This window comes from Microcaecilia unicolor, chromosome 6 (assembly GCF_901765095.1).
Source record: "Microcaecilia unicolor chromosome 6, aMicUni1.1, whole genome shotgun sequence".
Classification (NCBI taxonomy): Eukaryota; Metazoa; Chordata; class Amphibia; order Gymnophiona; family Siphonopidae; genus Microcaecilia; species Microcaecilia unicolor.
The window spans coordinates 289274149-289299052 of record NC_044036.1 but is presented as its reverse complement, the minus strand read 5'-3'; the positions used below and the strand labels follow the sequence as shown (position 1 = coordinate 289299052).

Genomic DNA, 24904 nt, shown 5'->3' with positions numbered 1-24904 from the left:
AAAACGTATGGAATCATAGGCTTCTAATTTCAAACTAAAACTTAACATGGGTAAAACTAAGTTTCTAATTATAACTAACCCTCACCATGCTATGAATCTTAGTAACTTTACCATTAAGAACAAAACCTATTCCCTTGAGTCATCAATGGAAATCTTGGAAGTCACAATAGATCGTTTCCTCACACTTGAATACCAAGATCTCTAAGTTAACTTCAAGTGTCTTTCACTCACTTTGGAATCTAGAGAGATTGAGGCCATTTTTCTCTATATCTGCCTTTCGTACTTTGGTTCAATCCCTTGTCCTCACCAAATTCGACTACTGCAATTCCATCTATGCTGGACTTATCTTCTCAAAAAATTACAAACAGCTCAAAATACTGCTGCTTATCTTATATGTAGATCTCCTCATTTCTCCAAAGCCATTCCTCTTTTAATATGAGCTACACTGGTTATCAATAACAGATAGAATATTTTTCAAATTATGCATTTCATTCACCAAATCCTGATTGGTCAAGCCCCATCATATATGAATAATCTTACTGAATTCCCCCCCCCCCCCCCCCCCCCCCGTAACGCTGTTTTGTCAGCTAGAGAACATCTCGCCTTACATTTCCTTATCTGTAAGAATGTGATATATAAAACAATTCACTCTGCTAATTTCTCCTATCAAGGTACCAAAATTTGGAATTCTCTTCCTAAATCAAGTTTACAGATGCTTACCTAACTTTTAGAAGCCTTCTGAAAAAACATTTCTTCAGTCTAGCCTTTCTGAATACAAAGAACTGTGTTTCAATTTTACCCACACCCTTTTCTTTAATCTTGTTTCCCATCTAGTCCTGCCTAATTATGCTCTCACCTATCCATCCTTAATTATTTGTTTGTCCTTGAGATAGTCTAAATCCCTGGTTACTTACTGCACATGTATTAATTTGCTTCTTGAAATTATTGTAATTTGTATTATATTCTGTACATTATTGTGTTTATTCACTTTATTGTTTGTAAGCCACATTGAACTTAAGTCTATTTCAGGCTAATGTGGGGTATAATGTCTTTAATAAATTAATAAATGCACTTGATAAGTTTTTTTGTATTAATTAATGCCTCTATAGGACTCTTATTTAACTTTCTGTGGCCTTAATCACATTACTGTGGCCAGAAACAGCATATGATCCTAGGAGGCCTGCTTTCCATCCATACTACAGTTCCTGGTCCTCTTACAGTGCCACACCTGATGCTGCTGTCATTCTGTGGAGCCCATGCAGACCTAATGACAATGAGCAGAAAAAACAGCAGACCAGCACCAGAAGATTGGAGTAATAAGGCTTTTATTGCACCAAAGAAATACTATGGGCAATAAAAGCCTTATTATTCTGATCTTTGTGTGGTGGTCTGCTGTGATCTGCTGATCTGAGCACTGCAGATTTACTTTTTTATTTATTCATGACATTTATACCCTGTGCTCATTAGGAGGGATGGGCTGATCATGCATTTAAAAGTTTTTCAACTCTCTCAGGTTGCAACCTCAAATGCAGACTATGCGATCCCATTTTGGTTTGTTACACATAGTTTGGGAAGCTCTGCTATATAGTAAGCTTTTTTTCAAAGTCTCTCTTGGCCTGCCTTATGCTCCATTTTCCTCATTAAGGTGTATTTTCAATTTTCTGCACTTTTGGCTTTCATTGCTTCTTTGATTTTATCATTAAACCATGCTAGCAGTTATTTGGGGCCCTGTTTACTAAGCCACGCTAGAGACGCACTAGCATTTTTAGTGCGCACTGTGTGTAGATGCCCATCTACATGGTTAGCACAAGCTAAAAACGCTAGCGCACCTTAGTAAACAGGGCCCTTGGTCTTCTTTCAACATTTAAAAAAAATGGATGGAATATTTTATATCTGCTTCCAAAATGGCATTTTTTAAAATAATGTCCATTCTCATGCAAACTTTTGACCCTGACAATTGCTCCTTGTAGTTTTTGCTAATTTTATCATTGTCTCCTTTTTAGAAATTAAATAAGAACATAAGAATTGCAATACTAGATCAGACCAAAGTTCATCTAGCCCAGTATCCAGCTTCTAACAGCGGCCAAGCTAGGTCAAAATTCCAAAAAGTAGCAAGATTCCACGCTACCTAACCCCATGGATAAGCAGTGGCTGTCCTCAGGTCTACCCTTGAAAACAATGTATGGATTTTACTACCAGGAATTTGTCATCCTATTTAAAAACAAGCTATGCTAGCTCCTTGTACAATATCTTGTGGTACTGAGTTTCAGAACTTAACTATGCATTGGGTGAAAAAATATTTTCTCCTATTTCTTTTGAAAGTATTACTATGGGGTCCTTTTACAAAGGCATTTTAGGGCATGCTAATCATTAGCGTGTGCTAAACACTAGTGACACCCATAGAAATATATGGGTGATTAACGTTTAGCGCATGCTAAAAATAAGCACACGCTAAAAATGCTAGCACGCCTTTGTAAAAGGGCCGCCATGTAACTTCATGGCGTGTCCTCATGCACTGGGTGAAAAAATATTTTCTCCTATTTCTTTTGAAAGTATTACTATGTAACTTCCTAATCTATGTACTTTTTGAAAGAGCAATTGACTTGTGTTTACCCATTCTACTCCTTTCAGGATTTTGTAGACCTCTATCATATCTGAGAGAAAAAAAAAGTGTATGATGCACAGGTTAGGTAGGGATGAGAAACAATTGAAGACTGGCTGGAAGGGGAAGAATATGGGCCAGTGTGGACTGGAATGCAAAGCATGAGTGTGGTGTAGATGGGTTGGGAAGAGGGTGGTAAACTGTAGAGATGGAGGTTGGTGAGGAAGAGAGACTAGTAGGACTTGCAGTGCTATCCCTAGCATTTCTTTCACCTACAAGTACTCCCTGTGTGTGCACCACCTGCTGAGCTCTTCATTTAAAGACAGCCTGACCAGTTGTGTTCACAACCCACCATGCTTTCATGTCCTTTATATGGACTTGGCAATCTGTGCCGAGTTAAGCACCACCAATCATTTAGAAAAGTTGGCTCCTATGTTTTGGAGTAACATAGCAGATGATGATAGCAAAATATCCAAATGACCCAACCAATCTGCTCAATAAGGTGGTTTGGGTTGTAACTGCCATCCTCTGCCATTTACCTCATGTCTTTTTAGAAGTGCAAAAGTTAATTTGGCTCCTGTTTTGAGCTGAAACTCTCAATGTGCAGTTTCCATTCTCTTGCCATTTTGTGATCTTTGGTGTATAAAACACCCTTTTTCCAATTCCATTATTGTTTTTGGGGCCCCAGCACCTTCTCATATTCTTTTCCTGATTATATTCGTACTATGTTGGTTCACTCAGATCTTTAAATGCTGCTTTGTGCATCTGCATGTGGCATGTCTGAAAAATTTGATCCTATATCTATTTACTGTGCTGTCTCTCTGAGCATTTCGACTTGGAAGCAGTCTGTGATGGGTGAAGTAATGAATATTTACAGGACTATTAATTTTTTCTCTTTATATACCAAAAGTTTGTCCAAGCAGTTCATCTAGATAAGACAGACTCTACTTGGCTTTGGTCTCTCCTTATTGTTAACGGCACACATTGCAATTTTAAGCAGCCAAAAGGAGGGATGACAAACCCAGCTGGTCAGGTTTTCAGGATGACCACATTGAATATGCACAAGAAAAAACTGCAAAAGCCTGACTGACTAGGCATGTCCTGATACAACTCAGTTGAGAACCACTGGTTTAAACAAATGAGGAAAGCCTGCGGACCCATGGCTCATGGAATTCTTTCCAACAACTCTGTGTGCATGTATGTTTTCTGTATGTGTTTGTGTATGTGTCTTTCCATGGTCTGTGTGCCCTGGAGGAGATGGAGAGTTTTAAAAGATAACATAAAATCAATGGTGATAATATATCTAAACATTAAATCTCACTGTCAACACATTTCAAAGGATATAGTTTAACCACAAGCTGTCACTATGGAAAAATGTATTGCTGTGCTTCACCACCACTAAGTGTCAATATACATAGCAACTAGCAGCAATCTAAATGTTTCAGTCAGCAGGTGTCACTGTACATAGTAATCATTATAAAGGTTCAGTCACTAGGTTTCACAGAAGAACTGACAAAGAGAATGAAACATGAATCAGAGTCAGCCCAGAGAGGATAGGGTGCGTCAGCAGGAGGTCTGCAGGAGTGGTTGCATGCTGCAGCTGCTGGATCTGCATCTCCCATAGAACTACACTAGGTTTTAAATTGTGGATACTTTATTTCCCTGGAAACCCATCTCGTCCATTTTCAAAATCAAGGTTTCTTTTTGCCAATTTATTCTCCATGCCAAATTTGGCCCTGCTCCATTAAATTTTTGGGTAGTTATTTTGCCCACAGACAAACATTCTTGACCCCTTGTGTATAATTTCTTTCCAATAATTCATTGGATTGAAAAGTATAAAAATACTTCTACCATACAATAAGACAATCCATTGCAAAAACAGACTCCAGTTGAAAGCAGGCATGTCAGCACATTCAAGCAATAGCACCACCTGACTGGCCAAATGGCCTAGCTGGCTCTATTTGATGGCCCCCAGTCAGAATTTTCTGACCTGTAAAATGCATTAGCATTAAAAGCAGAAGCTCAGAACCTGCATGCTCTAAAGAGATATGAGAAAGGGGCTGCAAAGCAGGCTGGAAGGACACCTTAGCTGGCTCTTAAGTGCAAGCATGTCAGCTGATTTCCTGCTAAAGTTTCAGGGAAGAAAGCCATTCCAACAGGCATTTGTTGGCTTGATTTGCCTCCCCAGAGTCAGTGTGGGTTTCCTAAAGTCATCTGTACTGGATTGTGCTGATCATTGTGAATATTTAGCAGCTCCAGCCTCTCTGTCTCTCCAATAAGGACATTTCTGCACTGTGTCTGCAAGCCATCAAGTGATTCAGTAAAACATGACACAGAAGTCCTTGAGGTATGAGAAATCAAGTGTTCTTGTTCCAATGGAGCGCACCCCTTAAAAAGGGTAGGGGAGATTCAAAAGACGTTTAGAAAATGGATTTTGATTACGTATCAAAAGTGCATAAATACAAAAATTTGAGACATTCGTGCAGCCACCACGACTGGAGTAAAAATCATGGCAGCAGATTTCAGCTGTTATAGTAAACCTGATGTAGATAATATAACAAGCTCTGGAGTTCGGATTACCTGGATTCTTAATTTTATTTCCAAATATTCCTTGGATTTTAGGTACTGAAACCTGCATTACTGAACTTTTTTACAGTATTATTCTAGTCATATTATACAGTCATACTCCTGGTTCCATTTTTTATACAATTATTTACATTCTAAAATATTTTTACAAATACTTATAATCTGCATTGTAAGCAGTGCATAATATATTTAAGACTTTTGTTTATTCTACACTAACATCAGGGTCACTTCTCAAGTGCTCATGCAAGGTTCAGACATTGGATTCAGTTACAAATCTCACTATCACCATTTAAAAAAAAAAAGGAATTTTGTCAAGCTCCATGTGACAATATGTCATTTCTGATCTCCGTTAACGATGGAGGAATTGCATCACCAAAAGAAGTCCTTTGCTTCTTACCCTACTAATGTGTGATGACAATCTTCACAGGCTCATTTCACTATCCTGCTGCAGGGGAAGGAAGAGCATGCAGAGAAACATAGCATATGAGGACAGAGGAAGAGCATCAGGCAATTTTGATTCCCAATCTAGATTATTGTAACTCTTTATATTCTAAGGGTACCAGTAAATTATGTAATCATTTACAGCTGCTACAAAATACTGCAGCAAGACTGATTTTGGGATTGGGCCGTTTTGATAGCGTTTCACCTCTTCTGAGAGATTTTCATTGGCTACCAATACACCAACATATTAGATTTAAGATAGCTTGCTTGATTTTTAAAGCAATTTTTGGTCTGAAATCAGAAGGGCTCGGAGAAATACTTGAATCTCCTTCCTCTGGAAGAAGTTTGTGTTTTCACTGGATGCTGAAATTAGATTTTCCGGAGTTAAAAAATGTTTGATCAAAGTCAATTTATGAGTGCTCATTTCCTGTTCAGGGGACGTGGATTTGGAATATGTTGCCTATAACTATGAAAAACTTGCCATCCTATCTATCTTTTAGGAAGGTTTTGAAAACATAAACTCTGTTTGGAGGAAGTTAATACTATATGACGACAATTTTTGTAATTTCTTTCTATTGTAGAGAGTTCTTGTATTGTTAACCATGTGAATCCTTTTGGAACAATAGGCGGTATATAAAACTTAATTAAGAGTAGAGTCTAATCTGTCAATTTTCAGTTCTGGTGCAATGACAGACTCCAGGGAGATCTCTGGCTTTTCTCTCCATATAGTGGAGTCAGTGCATGCATACTGATCTCATGCATATTCCCTATGAATATTCTGAAAGCCAAAGTTGCTGAGTGCCCCAAGGGCTGAGTTTAGAACCACTGCTTTAGGGGATACAGTTTAGGTCCTTCAGTGTGAATCACTTCTGCCACACACAAATCAATGAGGGAAAAGCAAAGGGCAGACTGGGGTGTAAAGGGCAAATGAGATTTAGACAGAAGCTGATCAATCAAAATCACCCCAGAGGGTAATTGTACGGACAACAATTAAGGGAAGTGTACACCTAGAAGAATCCTTAAGAACAGAAAAATCATGCAGAGATGTTATTTAATAACATATTTAAAGCAATCAAAAATTGCGACAACTTCCAATGCAGGCACTGTAAATTATTCCCCTGCTGCTCCCATTACAACCCTTCCCTTAAAATACGGTAGAGTTGTAAGGAATGCATTGCTGCTTGTCTATTATTCTTCAACTTTTCACTTTCAATCAGGACACACATTTGTAACTAAAAAAAAAAAACCTGCTGAAAACAGAATTTCAGGGCATCTTCTGCATGTGAATTAAATTAGATTTCTTTTTTTTTTTTCCAATCCTCTCACCCCCACCTTTCTTGAGCATAAGCAAAGTAACAGAAGGCCATTTTCTGAAGGTCACCTGAATGATTTTCAAAGGCGACAGCAAATCAAAATGCTCCATGCATCTAATATCAAATAGGGCTGTTGCCACTAGTTATTAGAAATATCGGATTCAGCCCCCACCCCTTCCTTGCACCTCCCCCCAACAAGCACATATCCAGCTTTGAAGTGGAAGGAATGCAGAGAGGAGAAATTACCCAAGAGACATTTCTGGCAGTCTTTGAAGCTTGCCTTTGAAACTGCTATTTCTTTCCCTCTCTGACCGTAGGATTCTAAAAGCTGCTTTTGCCATGTTGATATGGGGTAATTAATAAAGTCATATCACTATCAAAGACCTGCACCCCCTTGCTAATATAAGTATTTAACAGAAGCACATATTTCATTTAGTTCAGATTGACAAAAAATATGCATCCCAGCCAAGTAATGACATTATATTGTAATACAGTAAATAAGAGGAAAAAAGACCATTGTGCACTGTTATTCTGTCCACACTAATATGAATAAGAGAGGCCACCTGTAAGATTTCTCCTTATCCACAGCAGTCTTTTTGTCTTCTTCCTTTATATCCCATCATATTGGACAAAGGAACATACGAGTTCCTCATGTCATTCACTCCTTTCAAATGGAAAACCATAGGACTGTAATAATCTAAAAAGCTGCAACATCCAATCTCCTAGCTACTTGAAAGACTGTGATTCTGCTAGGGTTTTTAGTTAATAACAGAACTTGCAGCCTGACAGAGAGACCCAACTGCTAATTTGATTCTACCTTCTCAATATCATCTAAATATTTACCATTACTAGGAAACCTTGAGGGGCATAATCGACTGCAAACGCCCATCTCCATGGGCGTCTATGTCTGAGAACGGGTACGTGAAGGGGCGGGACAAACCGTATTTTCGAAAAAAAAAATGGGCGCCTATCTTTTTTTCGATAATACGGTTTGTGCCCGGCAAATGCATCGGATTTGTGTGGATTTGAGCTGGGTGGTTTCGTTCTTCAAGCTTCATTAGATCCTTCCTCGTGTTATCCACACCATCAAGTATGTCTACCCTACTGCAGATTTTGGCATCATCTGTAAAGAGGCAGGCCTCATCAGACAGCCATTCTGCAATACCATTCACAGAAACACTAAAAAGAGCTGGACCAATAAAAGATCCCTGCAGTAACATCCCTTTCCTCAGAGTGAATTCCCTTTACCACTGCCCTCTGTTGCCTTCTGCACAACCTGTTTCTAAGCACAGCGAAGGTGACACCAAAAAAAGCAGCCAGATTATGTGTAGTTCATGAATTTGGCCTGGTGGAATATAAACAGAACCAACAAGAGACACAGCGGAACCCGGGGGAAGAACCGAACCGCCGCACCCCATTCACTCCGCCGCCCCTGTCTGCTGAACAAGCTGGCATGTTTGAAAATATAAGTGCGATCAAATAAAAATGCTATCGAGCAATAAAGAACCACAGCGTGGATGCAGAAGCTCTTAGGGTTGTTTGCTTTGTTGTGGGATGACTGTTGCACGGAGAAGGCAAAAGACAGACTAAACAAACTGGCTTCAACTTTTTGACGTCATCCCGTCTTCTGGTTTCATGTAATCTCCTTAGTCTGTCCTCTCCTGCTCATAATGGGAGTCGGGACCAGGATGATTGCATTAACACGATATTGTGTTAATGAAATAGTCCGGGTCCTGGGCAGCATGAAGAAGCAGGAGAGGACAGACCCGGAAGAAGAAGGGAGGCAGGAAGCTTGCCGGCGCCGTGTCCCCACTTGGAGGCCAGGCTCGTGGAATTTTGCCTCCCCCCCCCCCCCCAGCAGCTCTGAATATAAATTAAGTTGAAACTCTGTTGTTTTCCTTCCTTTCTTTAGAGGGTGGGATCCAAGGGATGGCCTTACTCATATGAAAACAGAGCCCTTCTGTGGAACCAAGGTCATACCTGGAGTCACCTAATTACAAGGGGTGGCAATATAATGCTGGAGTGGGTCTCAGCCTGCAAATATAGGTGTCTCATGTATGTTTAAATCTCTCAGCCTGGAACTGTATGTATATGTCTTTTGGAATTTGAACTTCTTGGTCTGCTGATATGTTGGAGCGCTTGTATGGGTTTCTTAGTTTGTAGAGATTTCTGGATCTCATTTTTTTTTTTTACATGAATGTGTTGAAACTCTACTGTGGTGTCTGTGCACAGCCCATTTTGCAAGGCAACCTTCTCTCATTATAACATGGCCTTTGGGTGAGAAGATATACATCATTCTAGCAGCTCTAATGACTGTTTTTCTTCTTTTGTTTTAATTTGATTCATAAGGTGAGCAGTTTTGTTACTATGCTAGATTCTAATGAGCAGGGGAGAGGTTCCTGTTACCGATAAGTACGAGCTAGGGATGAGTGTCTCAGTAAAAGACAGCAAATAGCAACAAACAGCAGCTGAAGACTGTCAGGTCCCATTAGAGCCTCTTGATACTCTGAGGGGCATGGCATACAGACCACGTATATTTGAATGAAATTAGAGTTCAAGCAGGTCAAGTTGTTTATTTAACATATCACTCATAAAATTAGCTTATTTTCTTCTTTGTTATTGTGCAAATTAGCACCAAACAAGCAATACAGCAAGGCAGTAGTGACAATCACAACTGCAGACTTTAGGAAGCCACCTTCAACTAGTCTAACATTTTCCTGTCCTAGGAAATAATTAAGGGGGAAATTTTATAAAGCATTTCCATATGGAAGGCATGCTTTACATGCAGAAAGAGCAAAGTTGCTTATCTGTAACACATTTTCTCTTTAGATAGTAGGATTAATCAGGGACATAACTGTGTGACATCCTTGCACACTGTCATGATGAAACTGCTCTCCCAGAGGCCAGAATTAGTGTAAAGTTCTGAGAATAGGTGACCTTTTCCACATGCAACAGATTTCTCAGTTTCACAGCTCAAAGATTAATGCAACTTTCATGGAGATGGGAAAGACAACATACCTGATTAATCTTAATGTCTATAGAGAACACCTGTTACAGGTTAGTAATTTTGCTTTTAATTGAATATGTTGCTCCTTAATGCTAAGAAAGTTGATAATATGAAAAATGAATGGATTGCTCAGACTCACTGTTATCTACCTCTTTGTTTACACCTTCAAAATAGCTAATATATTGATAAAGCACAATTTGCCTTGCTGAACCCATGCTGACTCACCCCCACTAAGCTGTATTTTTAGTATACCTTCAAACGTTTTGCTTGGCACTGACATTACCCTCACCATTTTATAATTTCCCAGACCTTTCTTTTTAAACATTGGTGTTACACTGAACACCCTCCAGTCCTACTACTACTACTATTTAACATTTCTAAAGCGCTACTAGGGTTACGCAGCACTGTACAGTTTAACATAGAAGGACAGTCCCTGCTCAAAGAGCTTACAATCTAAAGGACAAGTGTACAGTCAATCAAGAAGGGGCAGTCAAATTGGGGCAGTCTAGATTTCCTGAAAGGTATAAAGGTTAGGTGCCGAAGGCAACATTGAAGAGGTGGGCTTTGAGCAAGGATTTGAAGATGGGTAAGGAGGGGGCTTGGCGTCAGGGCTCAGGAAGTTTATTCCAGGCATAGGGTGAGGCGAGGCAGAATGGGCGGAGCCTGGAGTTGGCGGTGGTGGAGAAGGGTACTGAGAGGAGGGATTTGTCCTGTGAGCGGAGGTTTCGGGCGGGAATGTAAGGGGAGATGAGGGTAGAGAGGAAGTGAGGGGCTGCAGACTGAGTGCATTTGTAGGTGAGAAGGAGAAGCTTGAACTGTATGCGGTATCTGATCGGAAGCCAGTGAAGTGACCTGAGGAGAGGGGTGATATGAGTATATCGGTTCTGGCGGAATATAAGACGTGCAGCAGAGTTCTGAACTGATTGAAGGGGGATAGATGGTTAAGTGGGAGGCCAGTGAGGAGTAGGTTGCAGTAGTCAAGGCGAGAGGTAATGAGAGCATGGATGAGAGTACGGGTGGTGTGCTCAGAGAGGAAAGGGCGAATTTTGCTGATGTTAAAGAGGAAGAAGCGACAGGTCTTAGCTGTCTGTTGGATGTGCGCAGAGGAGAGGGAGGAGTCGAAGATGACTCCGAGGTTGCGGGCGGATGAGACGGGGAGGATAAGAGTGTTATCAACTGAAATCGAGAGCGGTGGAAGAGGAGAAGTGGGTTTTGGTGGAAAGACGATAAGCTCGGTCTTGGCCATGTTCAGTTTCAGGTGGCGGTTGGACATCCATGCAGCAATGTCGGATAAACAGGCCGATACTTTGGCCTGGGTCTCCGCAGTGATGTCTGGTGTGGAGAGATACAGCTGGGTGTCATCAGCATAAAGATGATACTGGAAACCATGAGATGAGATCAGAGAACCCAGGGAAGAGGTGTAGATTGAAAAAAGAAGGGGTCCAAGGACAGATCCCTGGGGAACTCCAACAGAGAGCGGGATGGGGGTGGAGGAAGATCCATGAGCATGTACTCTGAAGGTGCGGTGGGAGAGATAGGAGGAGAACCAGGAGAGGACGGAGCCCTGGAACCCAAATGAGAACAGTGTGGCAAGAAGTAAATCATGATTGACAGTGTCAAAAGCGGTGGATAGATCGAGGAGGATGAGGATGGAGTAGTGGCCTCTGGATTTGGCAAGGAACAGGTCATTACAGACTTTAGAGAGTGCTGTTTCTGTCGAGTGTAGAGGACGAAAATCAGATTGAAGCGGATCGAGGATGGCCTGAGAGGAGAGAAAATCAAGGCGCGCTCAAGTATTTTGGAGAGGAAGGGTAGGAGGGAAATGGGGCGGTAGTTGGAGGGACAGGTAGGGTCAAGTGATGGTTTTTTGAGGAGAGGTGTGACCACGGCGTGCTTGAAGGTGTCAGGGACGGTTGCAGTGGAGAGAGAGAGGTTGAGGATATGACAGATGGAGGGGGTGACAATATGAGAGATGGTGTTAAGTAAGTTGGTGGGGATGGGATCAGAGTAACAAGTGGTGCATTTTGAGGAGGAAAGAAGGCGGACGGTTTCCTCCTCGGTGAAATCAGGAAAGGAGGAGAAAGAGGCCAGGGCTGGTTGGTTGAGGGGGAGGGTTGAAGGGTGAAGAGGAGGAGGTGGCTTGGTAGTGAACTCAAGGTTGATCTTTTGCACTTTGTCGCTGAAGTAGTCAGCCAATGATTGATGAGAGAGTGAGGGGGGGTGGGAGCGGAGGGTACTTTGAGGAGGGAGTTAAGGGTGGCAAAGAGACGAGGGTTGGAGCTGAGAGAGTTGGTCAATTGGATGTAGTAGCCCTGTTTGGCAAGGAATAGGGAGGACTGGAAGGAGGATCGCATGAATTTGTAATGAAGGAAATTTGAATAGGCGCGAGTTTTCCTCCAGAGGCGTTCAGCAGATCGGGCGCAGGAGCGAAGGTGACAGATGCAAGGGGTCAACCAGGGCTGGGGATTAGTACGCCTTGAGGGACGGGGGATGGATGGTGCGAGGGTGTCCAGAGCGGAGGAGAGAGTGGCATTGTAAGCGGAGACAGCTTTGTCGACAGACTCGGAGGACATGATGGAGGGGAGGAGACCAGAAATACTAGAGGTTAAGGTGGGAGGGTCAATAGCCTGGAGATTTCTGGAAGTAGTGGTTAATGTTGGGCGGGGCTGAGGGGGGGTGAAGAAGTGTGAAGGTGATCAGGTGATGATCAGAAAGAGGAAGAGCTGAGGCGTGGAAATTGGAAGGTGAGCCAGAAGAGGAGAGGACGAGGTCAAGACAATGGCCATTTTTGTGGGTAGGGGTGGTGGAGCACAGCTGGAGGTTGAAGGAGGATGTTAGAGTGAGGAACTGAGAAGCGTGAGAGTCGGAAGGGTCATCAGCATGTATGTTAAAGTCTCCGAGAATGAGGGACGGAGATGAGGGATCAAGAAAAACAGAAAGCCAGGCATCGAAGTCAGTGAGGAAGGAAGAGAGAGATTTATCAGGGAGGCGGTAAATGACTGCCACTCTGAGTGACAACGGGTAGAATAGACAAATGGCGTGGGCTTCAAAGGATGAGAAGCAGTGAGATTCTGGTAGGAGGAGGGGTTGGAAACTACAGGAGGGCGAGAGTAGTAGCCCGATGCCTCCACCGCGGCCAGCTGGGCGGGGAGTGTGGGAGAAGAGATTGCCTCAATTGCAGCCCTATGCCATGGAGGTTGAGTCATCAGGGGAGAGCCAGGTCTCAGTTAGGGCGAGCAGCTGAAGGGAACGAGAGATGAAGAGATCGTGGGTGAAGGGAAGTTTGTTGCAGACCGATTGGGCATTCCACAGGGCACATGAGAAGGGGAGGGAAGAGGGGGGGAGGAGGGGAATAGAGATGAGATTGGAGACATCCCGGAATCGTTTGCAGGGATAGGACGAGGACAGGTGGGGGGGGGGGGGGGACCTGGATTGCGATTGATGTCTCCCGCGGATAGCAGGAGGAGGAGGAGGAGCAAGAGAGTGCGGAGGAGGGTGGGGGAGGTAGGGCGACGAAGGCGACAAAGACAGGAAGGACATAGGAGGAATGGGGATGGGTTAATGGTAGGAAGGAAGTGTTGAAGGTTGAGAGCTAGGAAGGAGGAGGGGGACAGGAGAGGTGGTGAGGGACGGGGGTGAATAGGGTATTGCAGTAGTGAGAAGGACTGGGGAGGACAAGGGTGGGTAGTGAATTTCAGCGGTAGACAGCGGTAGGAGGAGGGGAAAAAGATTAGGAAGGGATAGGGCAAGGAAGAGAATGTGTACAGGGGCCATAAGTAGTGACTGAGGCAGGTAGGTTGGTAGATGGGCTGAGAAGAAGTTGATGGGCTGGCGAGCAGGTAAGGCAATGGGCTGACAAGCTAGCAGGCAGGGAGGCAGGCAGGTTGGTTGATGGGCTACTAGTCAGGCAGGCAGGAGTCCTCAGATATCATGATCATTTTTAGTGGCAGGTTAAAGATCATAGCAACAGGTTTGAGCTATTTCATGACCCTGGGGTAAATACTATCTGGTCCTGGTAATTTGTTGCTCAATTTCACTATCACATTGTCTAGATTAACAGCGATATACTTTAGATGCTTTGAATAGTCATCAAAGAATGTTTCTAGTGTGACTAAGACCACTACATCTTCCTTAGAAAAGATCTAGTCAACAAACCAGTCAGTTTTCTGCTATTACCTTATCCTCCCCGAGCACTCCTTTTACCCCTTGGTCATATAGCAATCTGATTTCCTCACAGACTTTCTGCTTCAAATGTACTTGTAAATATTTTTCTTTTTAGTATTTTAGCTTCTACTGTAAGCTTCTTTTCTAAGTCTCTCCTGGTCTGCCTTATTACTATTTAACATCTAATTTGCCAGTGCTTGTGTGCGTGCTCATCCCTATTTTTTTTTCATAAGAATCTGCCTTCCATTTTCTGAAAGATGCCTTTTGGCTTTCACTGCCACCTCTTTCGAATCACCATTAAACCACATTAGTTATCGTTTGGCTTATGTTCAACCTTTTTTTAATGCATGGAATATGTTTTAACCGGGCTCTCAAGTCATTTGGTAAAGACCCTGGGAACAGAGGACGGTCTAAATGGGAGGAATTTGTTTCACTCTGCAAAACCAATCAATTCAACTGGGATACAATGGTACCAGTATACGCATCCTTGAAATCCAGTAAACACAGCCAGTCCCCTTTATAGATAGGTAAGGACAATGAGAAGAATGTCCTCCTTGTGGAGAAAGAAATTGAGGTCTATAAGGTCCAAGATGGGGTACTTCTTGAGAATGACAGAATACTTGGAGCAGAATCCTGATTTCTTCTCTTGTAGTGGAACATGTAAGAAGCTGGGTATAGGCCTGCGAGGACATGAACTGAGGTTGCAGGGGGGGCCAACTCAGGAATGTCGTCAGGAAGTACTTTTTCACGGAGAGGGAAGTAGGGTTGTAGATACTTGGAATGCCCTCCCTTGGGAGGTGGTGGAGATGAAAACAGTAACAAAATTCAAAAATGCATAGGATAAACACAAAGGAATCCTGTATAGAAGGAATGGAACCAAACAATCTCAGCGGTGATTAGATGGCAAACACCAGTAATTGGGAAGCAAAACCAGTTCTGGGCAGACTTCTACGGTCTGTGCCCCGATGAGGCTGGACAGGTTTGGATGGGCTGGAATGGGGCTTTGATGACAACTTCAGCGGTTGGAGAACAAGGCTAGTGTTGGGCAGACTTCTACGGTCTGTGTCCTGAAAATGGCAAGGACAAATCAAGTATACGTATGAAGTATCACATCATAAATTATGCTATGAGTTTATCTTGTTGGGCAGACTAGATGTACCGAACAGGTCTTTATCTGCCATCATCTATTATGTTACAATGCTAAGTGAAACCTTTCAAGCAGTATTTGGTACAGATTGGCTTGAAACCTGAGGTAGTAACCAGCACTGAGTGAGAATATTGCATACTCAGGAATCTGTTTTAATTTTCTGCCATTCTTCCAGAAAGTAGAGCATCTAACTCCTGACAGGCAGGGCAGCGTGTGGGTTTGAATATGATCTGACAGTGTCTAAGCAGTTGTCAAAAAGAGAAAGGCTGCCTTAACTGAGCTCGAGCAACCTGTTTGTCTTCTTTCTTTTTGGAGACGCCTAGAGCAAGACTGATGCTGTGTTTATTGTGATTGCCTAAGGCAAGAGAGATAGCTTCTCTTTCAAAATGTAAAGGTTCTCCTATATTGATTATGTTTATATGTCTAGAGGAACATGTAAGGCATTGATGCTATGGCAGAAAGATGCTACAAGGTGGAGCAATATGTTTTAATGGCATTCACCATCTCTCTCTTTCACTAAATAAAGTGCACATCCTCTCGTATACCAGATGCTCCTAGCTACGCAAGGCATCTGAAGTGGTGGTTGATGTCAATATTTTGCAAAAAGTGTAAAAAATCTCAGAAGATGAGTGGACAAGGTGAGTTGTACATTCATCTGCTTCAGATAAATTGGCAGTAAGTTCAGACTGTGTTTGAGTAGGCAGACTAGAAGAAAGTCCATGGATCTTTTGAAGAATGGATGCATATATTCTTCCATATACTGTTAATGAGAAACAATTTTTCCAGATAGAAGGGTCTTGAAGGAACTATGCTATGTCCACTGTTGAAGGGCACTAGTTTGCTGAGCATACACTTTATATAAAAGAATTTTTCACATGATTATATGAGTTTGTTTCCTTTACCCCCAATTATTAGTATAAATTTCATCTCCAAAAGTGACATATCCAGGCAACCTCACAACACGACATGTTTTGCTTTGCTGCATCAGGTTCCTTTAATACAGCTTTAACTTTCTTAGCCACTCTGCTCTTCTGCCAGAAGTGTATTAACGGAACTTGTACTTTGATGCAGAAAGTGAAACATGAAGGTTGCCTGGATATATCACTTTTGGAGATGCTGTTAAGATAAGTAGCTGCACAAAGTGTCTTAAGAATGTTGATACAAAACAACATTTTTGATATAAAGTGAGAGAAGTGTATGGGTCTTTACTCCCCCTCAAGGACTGTAAAGTGCTAATTCCTCAGCCTGAGCTGGGAATGAGACTCAGGACTCCTCTGTGGAAGCAAAGAATACCACCAGTATAGCTATATTAAACAAAGAAAATTCTTTTTAACAGTAAGATTCAAGTTGAGATGTTCTCACACCCCTCTAAGGGAACTCACTTTGCCATCTTCCGTGTAGATGTTTTCATTATATCCCTTTACTATGGTGCGATCAATGAACAGACTCCGCATTACCACAATCACTTTCAGCACTTTTCCCAAGGTCACCTGTTAAGAACACAATTCAAGAAAGAAGGTAAAGCATGAGAAATGACCTCAGTGAGACTGGAATTAGCCAAAAGTGGGCAGGACCTTTCAAACAATTATCCAAATCCTCTTACCAAAGGCAACAGCCTATCCTTGCCTAATTAGAAAAAGCATTTTTTTAAAAAGTGTTAAATCAAAGTTTGTTTAGTTAAAAAAGCATCCAGCATTTTAATTTAAAATCAATGTCTGTTTAGTTAAAAAAGTATCCAGCATTATAATAAATTACTAGGGTTAAGCTAGGGATGTTCCCAGCCTCAGAGAGAAGGATCCCAAACCACCGTTCAACAGCAGCACCTACAGAAAAGGGTTTCGGGTACATGATCTGTATCCTCCAGCTGAGCAATGTTGCTGTAATGGTTGGCTTTGACTGGAGTAAGGTTCAGAGTCTGAAACTCTAAGTTATCACAAGTGAATTCTGTTGGTTCTGTGGACCCAAGTAGAGGCTGGATCTTAATAAGGTGGAAGCTCAAAGAAGGAATAGGAAACAATCAGGCAAAATGAAAAAAATATGGTTGCCAGTGATCAGCCTAATGGCTCAGTGGCTATACTCTGTTTCGCCATGCAAAGGAATGTAGGTTCAATTCCCAGCTCTAGTGTTCTGTCCATGGACCAGTTGGGGCTGAGGATGCTGATGCTGAAGAGCCAGCATTCATGGCCCCCAACAGGGGAGCACATCTATCAAGTCATGGTTTTCAGGATATCCACAAGGATTACGCATGAGATAGATCTGCACACCAATGAGCCAGTGCATGCAAATCTATCTCATGCATATTCATTGTGTATATTCTGAAAATCCAACTGGCTGAGTGTGCCCTGAGGACTGGTTGGGGAAGCATAGGCAGAGGATATTTTTTAATGCCATTTCTGCAGGTACAAAATTACCCATCCAATATCGAGAGAGAGACTATATTTATTTATTGCATTTCTACTCTACATTTTCCCACCTATTGGTAGGTTCAATGTGGCTTACATGGAACAATACATTAGGGAATTTTAATGTGGTTTGCATGTTTCAAGGGGGGGGGGGGGGGAGGTTAGCTAGGGAGTTGAGTAAGATCATAGCAAGTCGAAATGGGGTTGCAGCTTGAGCTTTTTCCGTTCCCAACTTTCTGGTGCATGGTAAGTTTGGTTTAAAGTTTGGACAAGTTCCTGGAGGAAAATTCTATAAGTCTGCTATTGAGACTAACATGGGGAAGCTACTGCTTGCCATGGGATTGGTAGCATGGAATGTTGCCACTATCTGGGTTTCTGCCATGTTGAACTGGCCACTGTTGGAAATAAGATACTGGGCTAGATGGACCATTGGTCTGACCCAGTATGGCTATTCTTATATTGAAACTTTGACAAGAAACAAAAAACCAAAAAGGAAATAATTATTTCAAACCAATTAGGATATAGAAACAGTAATAAAGTTCATAGTCCACAATAGGAGGAGGCAAGAAAACACAACCATAGGAAGATAGCAAAATATTCAACTATATCTAATTCACAAACTACTAAATATCATGATCCTAAACTAACAATGTAACTATTCCAGCTATCAAACGGACACACCTTTACCTTCAAAAAAAATCTTAATTGTGAAGCTTCATAAAACACACAGTACCTTGTAAAGAAATTAAACATTTGCAAGGCAACCGCAATTGAAAGGTAGCTCCAATAGTTGAGGCAGTTCAGGACCCAAAGGACTTGACAATTAATCGCTTGCCAAGTTGGAGCACATCCTTATTTCGACAGCAACCATGCCTGGAGTTTGTGAAATAGCGAACCTGATAATCACGGTCTAGAGTGCAGAACAGGTACTTTAGGGGAAAGAGATCCCTTGACCTTGCCCATCATTTCTGCATAACATTAGCAAACTATCACAGAAGCACAAGAAAAGTCAGGAGCGTGTTCTCTGCACGCCCTATTCAGACGCCATCTTGCTTCAAGACTTTTTTTTTTTTTTTTTTAGATATGTTAGTGGTAGGAGGAAGTACAAAAGTGGCATGGAGGGGCATTTTCGATATGACGTCTAAATCTGAATTTGGACGTTTTACACAAAACGTCCAAATTCTGAACAGGAAAGATGGTCATTTACGCAAAAAGAAAAACGTCTATCTTTTTTTTTTAGAAAATACGGACGTTTTGTGATTTGTACTTTTTTTTTGTCCATTTTCAAAAATGTCGAAGTGCAAAACGTCAAAAATCAAGCCATTGCGATGTAGGAAGAGCCAGCATTTTTAGTAGACTGGTCCTCCTGACATCCCAGGACAGCAATAGGGCACCCTAGGGGGTACTACAGTGGACTTCATAAAATGCTCCCAGGTACACATCTGAACATTTCTCCCTTACTTTGTCTGCTCAGCCCCCCCCCCCCACCAAACCCACTACCCCCAACTGTACACCACTACCATAGCCCTTATGGGTGAAGAGGGCACCTATATGTGGATACATTGGGTTTCTGGTGAGTTTTGGAGGGTTATCAGTTTCCTCCACAATTGTAAAAGGTAGGGAGAGGTAGGAGCCTGGGTCCACCTGTCTGCAGTGCACTGCACCCACAACTAGACTACTCCAGGGACCTGCATGCTATTCTGATGGACCTGAGTATAACATCTGAAGGTGGCACAGAGGCTGGTAAGTAATGTTTTTCACAATATGTTTGGGGGGGGTGGGAGAGGGTTAGTAACCACTAGGGGAATAAGAGGAGGTAATTCCTGATTCCCTCCAGTGGTCACCTGGTCATTTAGGGCACCTTTTTGTGCCTTATTCGTAATAAAAACAGGTCTAGCTCAAAATGTCTTAGTCCTGGACATTTTTGTTTTGTTCCATTATAGACAAAAAATATCTAAGGAACGCCCAAGTCCCCACTGAACACGCCCCTGAAACGCCCCCCTTGAGATTTGGACATACTTCTGACAGACTTCATAGAAAAATGTCTAAAAATAGGTTTCGAAAATACTGATTTGGACATTTTTGTGAGAAAAACGTCCAAATGCAGACATGTCATTTTTTAGACGTTTTTCTCTTTTGAAAATAAGCCTGATTGTGACTCAAAGGTGAAGGGGAGGAATATGTAGAAGCTGAAAAAAAGAAAAGGTTTGCTTAACAAATATTTCCGTTCTGTGTTCATAACTAAAGGGCAAAGAGCAGGACCGCAGAAGACAAACACAAATAGGAATGGAGGGGTGATAGTCCTGGAACAATTTTCAGAGGACTGTGTTGTGAAGAGCTGGCTAAATTAAAGGTGAACAAAGTGATGGGGCTAGGTGGCATACATCCGAGGGTACTGAAGGAACTTAGGGAAGTTCTAGCGGCTCTGCTGGCTGACATTGTCAATGCTTCTCTAGAGTCGCGAGTGGTCCCGGAGGTCCCCCTCCATAAAAGCAGAAGAGGTTGGGAACTTCTATGGTAACTAAATTAATGGAAACGCTTTTAAAACAGAGAATAGTAAGAGGGCATTAGGTCTGGGGCTGCTGCTGGGGATGGGCAGAAGAAGCAAACCTACGACTTTGAGAGTAATAAGTGCTTTTTGAAGGCCAGCCAGAAAATCTCCTAGCAGAGGATGACCCAGAAGAAGGCTGCCAGGAAAGGGACTGGATGAGGTCAGCAACCTTTTCCACCTTGTCCCCCAAAAGATTGTCTCCCTGGCAAGGTACACCCACTAACTTCTCCTGAACTGCAGTTGAAGGTCAGAGACATGCAGCAATTTAAGTCTGCACATCCCTACACCTAAAGGGAATAGTCTGGAAGAAATGTTAAAAGTATCGTATGCACCCCAGCCAAATATTTTCAACACTCCTTCTGCTTCTTGTCTAGCTGGCGAAGCTCAAAAGCCTGCTCCGGTGGGAGAGTGTCTGCAAAGTGTAGTACACCGTGGACCAAAGACTGCAAGTAAAGCTTGTGTCGAGCTGGTAAACCTGGCTGCGAGAGACTAGCATCAAGGACTGATAAACCTTTTTCCCAAAGGAATCTATGGTCCAGGTCTCTCTGCCTGGGGGCACTGAGACATAAGACCTGGAACTCCTAGCTCTTTTGAGTGCGGATTTGACCACCAAGGAATGGTGTGGCAACTGGGCCTTCTCGAATCCGTGAGCCTTCTGGAACCGATACATGGAATCCACCTTCTTTGGTGCCACCCACAGAGAGAGAGAGGTCTCCCAATTCTTCATCTCTGTGCATCCCAGATAATCTTGTGCAGCAGAACTGTCACAGCATCTCTGGGCAGAGAATCAAACTCTAGGACCAGAAATAACTCAGCCCTAGGTTCATCCTCTGTTTCCAACAAAAGGAATGGACTACACCATTTTTTTTTTACAAAACGAGTAAAAGAGATGGGCTCATGTAGAGACTGCCTTTCATCAGGCAGAGAGGGATCTGAGAGTATAAAACCCCTCCCTCTGAGAGGTAGTCTAGCTCGTCCTCAGACTCCTATAACCAGTCCATGTCGGACTCAGGAAAAAGACCTTGATGAGAATGCCCTTTTGACTGGCTGGATGTATGTCCAGGTCTCGGGATCAGGCACTGAGGTGTCTGCTCATGCCTCATACTCAAGGAGCTTCCTCCCCCGATGTTGAGCAGTGTCATGCAAGATATGGCCTCTAAAACTGAACACAAATGTGTTCTTCAAATGTGGTCTCACTGATGACTTGAACAGAGGCATTATCGCCTCCTTTTTTTCTGCTGGAGTAGCCTAGTGGTTACTGCAGCGGACTTTGATCCTGGGGAACTGGGTTCGATTCCCACTGCAGCTCCTTGTGACTGTGGGAAAGTCACTTAACCCTCCATTGCCCCAGGTACAAAATAAGTACCTGTATATATGTAAACCGCTTTGAATGTAGTTGCAAAATACCACAGAAAGGCGGTATATCAAGTCCCATTTCCCTTTCCCTCTCTATGCAGTAAAGCATCCTTCTGCCCTTGGCCACTGCCTTTGTCACATTGTTTCACCACCTTCAGATCCTCAGATACTATCACCCCGAGGTCTCTTTCCATGTCCGCGCACATCAGCCCCTCAACTTCTATCACAAACAGCTACTTTGGATTTCTGCACCCCAAATGCATCACCCTACACTTCTTCACATTACTACTAATCATTTCTATAGTGCTACTAGATATACGCAGCGCTGTACACACATTATATGCAGGTACTTTCTCTGTCCCTAGAGGGCTCACAATCTAAGCTTTTTTTCTTTTTTGTACATTAAAGCTTTACTGCTGAGCATTAGCCCAAGCTTCTAATTTTTGTAGATAGGTTCTTATGCATTCCACTCCCTCTGGAGTGTCCAATCTGTTACCAATCTTGGTTGCCACATGCATATTCTACTTTGAAAACCCGTACAGAATGAGAATGTATGTACTTTTTAGTTGTGTGCAGAGATATAAAATTATCATCTTAGTGATTAGATTTAGGGCCCATGACTGCAGGGTTCTTGATTTATGGCCTCTAACTGCAACAAATGAATTATAGTAGGTTGGGAAAGGATATAAAATAGAAGAAAAACATCCATAGAGGTAGTGAATGAGGACTTTTGCCATGAGATCACAGCTCCCCTTCTAACTAAGCTGAAGCCCTAAGGAGCAGAAACATTTTGGTGAAAAAAAATAAAAGGCAGCCATTTTCCCTTGCTTGCTCCTGAAGAGGACTCATTTTATTTAATTATACTTTAGTATATGCATCAGCACAGCACATGCAACAGGCGATGAGGACATGTTCATTTGTGGGGTTTGTGCTAATTGTATTTACTTTATTGAATTTCAACACAGCACCTGAGACAGTGATGGGGATATTTATTTGTAGGGGTTGTGTTAGATGTATTTATTTTATGATGATCTCATTTTGGGTTTGGTGGGAGTGCAGTTTTAATGTGCTCTCTTCATGCCTGATTTAGGGTGGGGTTTAGTTCATCATACAGAATTTCTATATGTTGATATATTTATATATTATAGAATATGTGGTTATGTATGTCATCTAATCCTCTATTAAGAGTGAGATGTGGCAGCGTGGCTAGCGGACAGGCCTGGGCCCTTAATAAACTACAGCCACATAGAGTTAAAAGTAAAACAATGCACTTTATTGATGTACAGGGAAAGGGTAGCCTATTATTTTCACAGGAAAGGAGAAATAAGCAAGCAAGCAAAAAAAAAAAAAAGTAAGTTTTTGTTCTCAGGAATTCTTCCCATGACCTGCTCCTGCAAGTCCACAGCATGCACTAATCTGTCTCTCAAAACAGACAGCATAAACAGCTGGTCTCTAACCTGGAGTCCATGAGTTAAAGTTCTGTGTTTCAGTATTCAGTAGGGCCTAACAGCCCTAAAGTCCAAAATTACACTTAGCAGGATTCCAAGATAAACTTGGTTTACCTTAGTGAAGCTTTTGCAGCTTACACTTCTGTGTTAGAAGCACAGGGTGGAGGACTTCTCTTCTATCTTCAGGGCCTCCTGTTCTGTCCTGCCAAAGGGCTTTTAACTTCCTATTCTCTCTGAGCCCCGCCCTCCTGACTCAAGCTACTTAACCTATTCCCTACCTTTAAGTTGCAGCCTCATGCGCAGATGCTCAAAACTCCAACGCTGGAAAAATACCGTCGGATCAGTGCAGTGAAGGAACTCCCTAATGCTCAACACTAATGAGATGCTAATTTAGTCACGCTCATAGTGTTGAGCATTAGGGAGTTGAGTGGGAGGATGGCACCTGGCACATGTGCTCAAGAGCTGTGCCTTAAGCACAGATCTTGAGCGCATGCCCAGAACGCTAGAGGGGGAGGAGGAAAAAGTGCTGGTTTCCCATCATCTTGTGCAACAACCATGAAGAAGATGACAGCACAGAACTTGCTCTTCCCCAGGCAACAGTGTTCCTGCCTGCTAGAAGTAATAACAGTGAAAGAACTGAAATATTAATTACCTATTCAAAATCTTCTGTGGGGTAAGAATAGCATGTAGTTGGACTTCTAAAGTGACATATTAGCTTCATATTGATGTGCTTCAGTAGCATTTGTATATGTATAACATATGTGAGGTCAGCAGTTGAAAATAGCATTGGGGACGGGATGACTTCTTTCGCATACATTTGCATAACCCTCGGCACGCTCATTAATCCCTTCAATAGGGGGCTCTGATCATGGTGCGTTGGCAAACACAGGTGCTAGTGCAGCGCTAATGGCTTCTGGCGCCTGCGCTAGCTTTTGAGCATCAGGGCCTCGGTGAGGGAGTGTTCTTAAGGAAACCCTGCCTTGTACCACCCACTGCCTCACATGGGGGATGTATTGATTGTACTTAAAAAAAAAAACTGTGAACCACTTTGGATCCCCTTTTGGGAGAGAAAGATGGTATAAAAATCAGAAACAGAAAGTTACAATAAAACAAATTCAGCAATGAGACCATTACACTATTAAAACAATCCTCATATCATAACCAACTGTCTCTTCCTTTACAGGAAGAAGTCAACAAGAAGCTAAGGAACTATTCTAATGATGTTCCTTGATTTAGTCTGACTTTCAATATGAGATTGGAAAGTAATGGTACAGGAAGGTTGGTCTGTCATTCTGACAGAATCAATGCTTACAATGTTTTGTGAAATCCATTCTTCTCCTCTATACACTGTCCAGTGATTTGAGGCAGTGTGATGTCTGTGAGCGTGTATGTTACAACCATCTTGGGAGAATCCTAGACTTCATAATCAGGCCTATCCTGTGGACCTCTTCTCCATCAATAAATAAATATACATTCACAACAAGAAGCTTCTTTATTGTTAGACTTGAGTTCTTTGCCCCAGTCAGTGGATATCCTCAGCTTTCTCTCTGTATGCAGCCCAAGGAGGAACAGATGTTTAAATATGCTACAAAGGAAATAAGCTAAGATGATGAAAAGCAAATGAGCCTGGGCTAAAGACCAAAGATGTCTGCTCAGCTATCATTTCTTTCTCAACCCATTGTAAAACAAAAAAGGTTTTAATAAATGCAAGGCTGTCTATACATAATGGTATTTTGGACCATGTGCCTGTACGGAGAGCTATTTAAATTAGGAACAAAATGAATATTTTCTCTATAAAATCTAGCACAGGTCCTAAAACGATGTGCATGCTATGTGACCAGACCTTAGTGGGTTTGACCAATAATAAACACTCTAAAGTTAAACATG

General features: G+C 42.3%; 1 protein-coding gene across 4 annotated transcripts in view; it reads right to left on the bottom strand.

The window, feature by feature from the left end:
* Window positions 1-24904, bottom strand: part of MED27 (mediator complex subunit 27) — a 405350-nt gene that overhangs the window by 32728 nt on the left and 347718 nt on the right. For 2 of the 4 annotated variants that reach the window (XM_030207783.1, XM_030207785.1), the window contains one exon: window positions 16643-16750. The exons of 1 other annotated variant lie outside the window; for it this stretch is intronic. In XM_030207783.1, the coding sequence (XP_030063643.1) occupies window positions 16643-16750 (108 nt within the window). Of the gene's footprint in view, window positions 1-16624; window positions 16751-24904 lie in introns of all 4 variants that reach the window. One more of the 4 variants, XM_030207784.1, reaches the window with a different exon arrangement.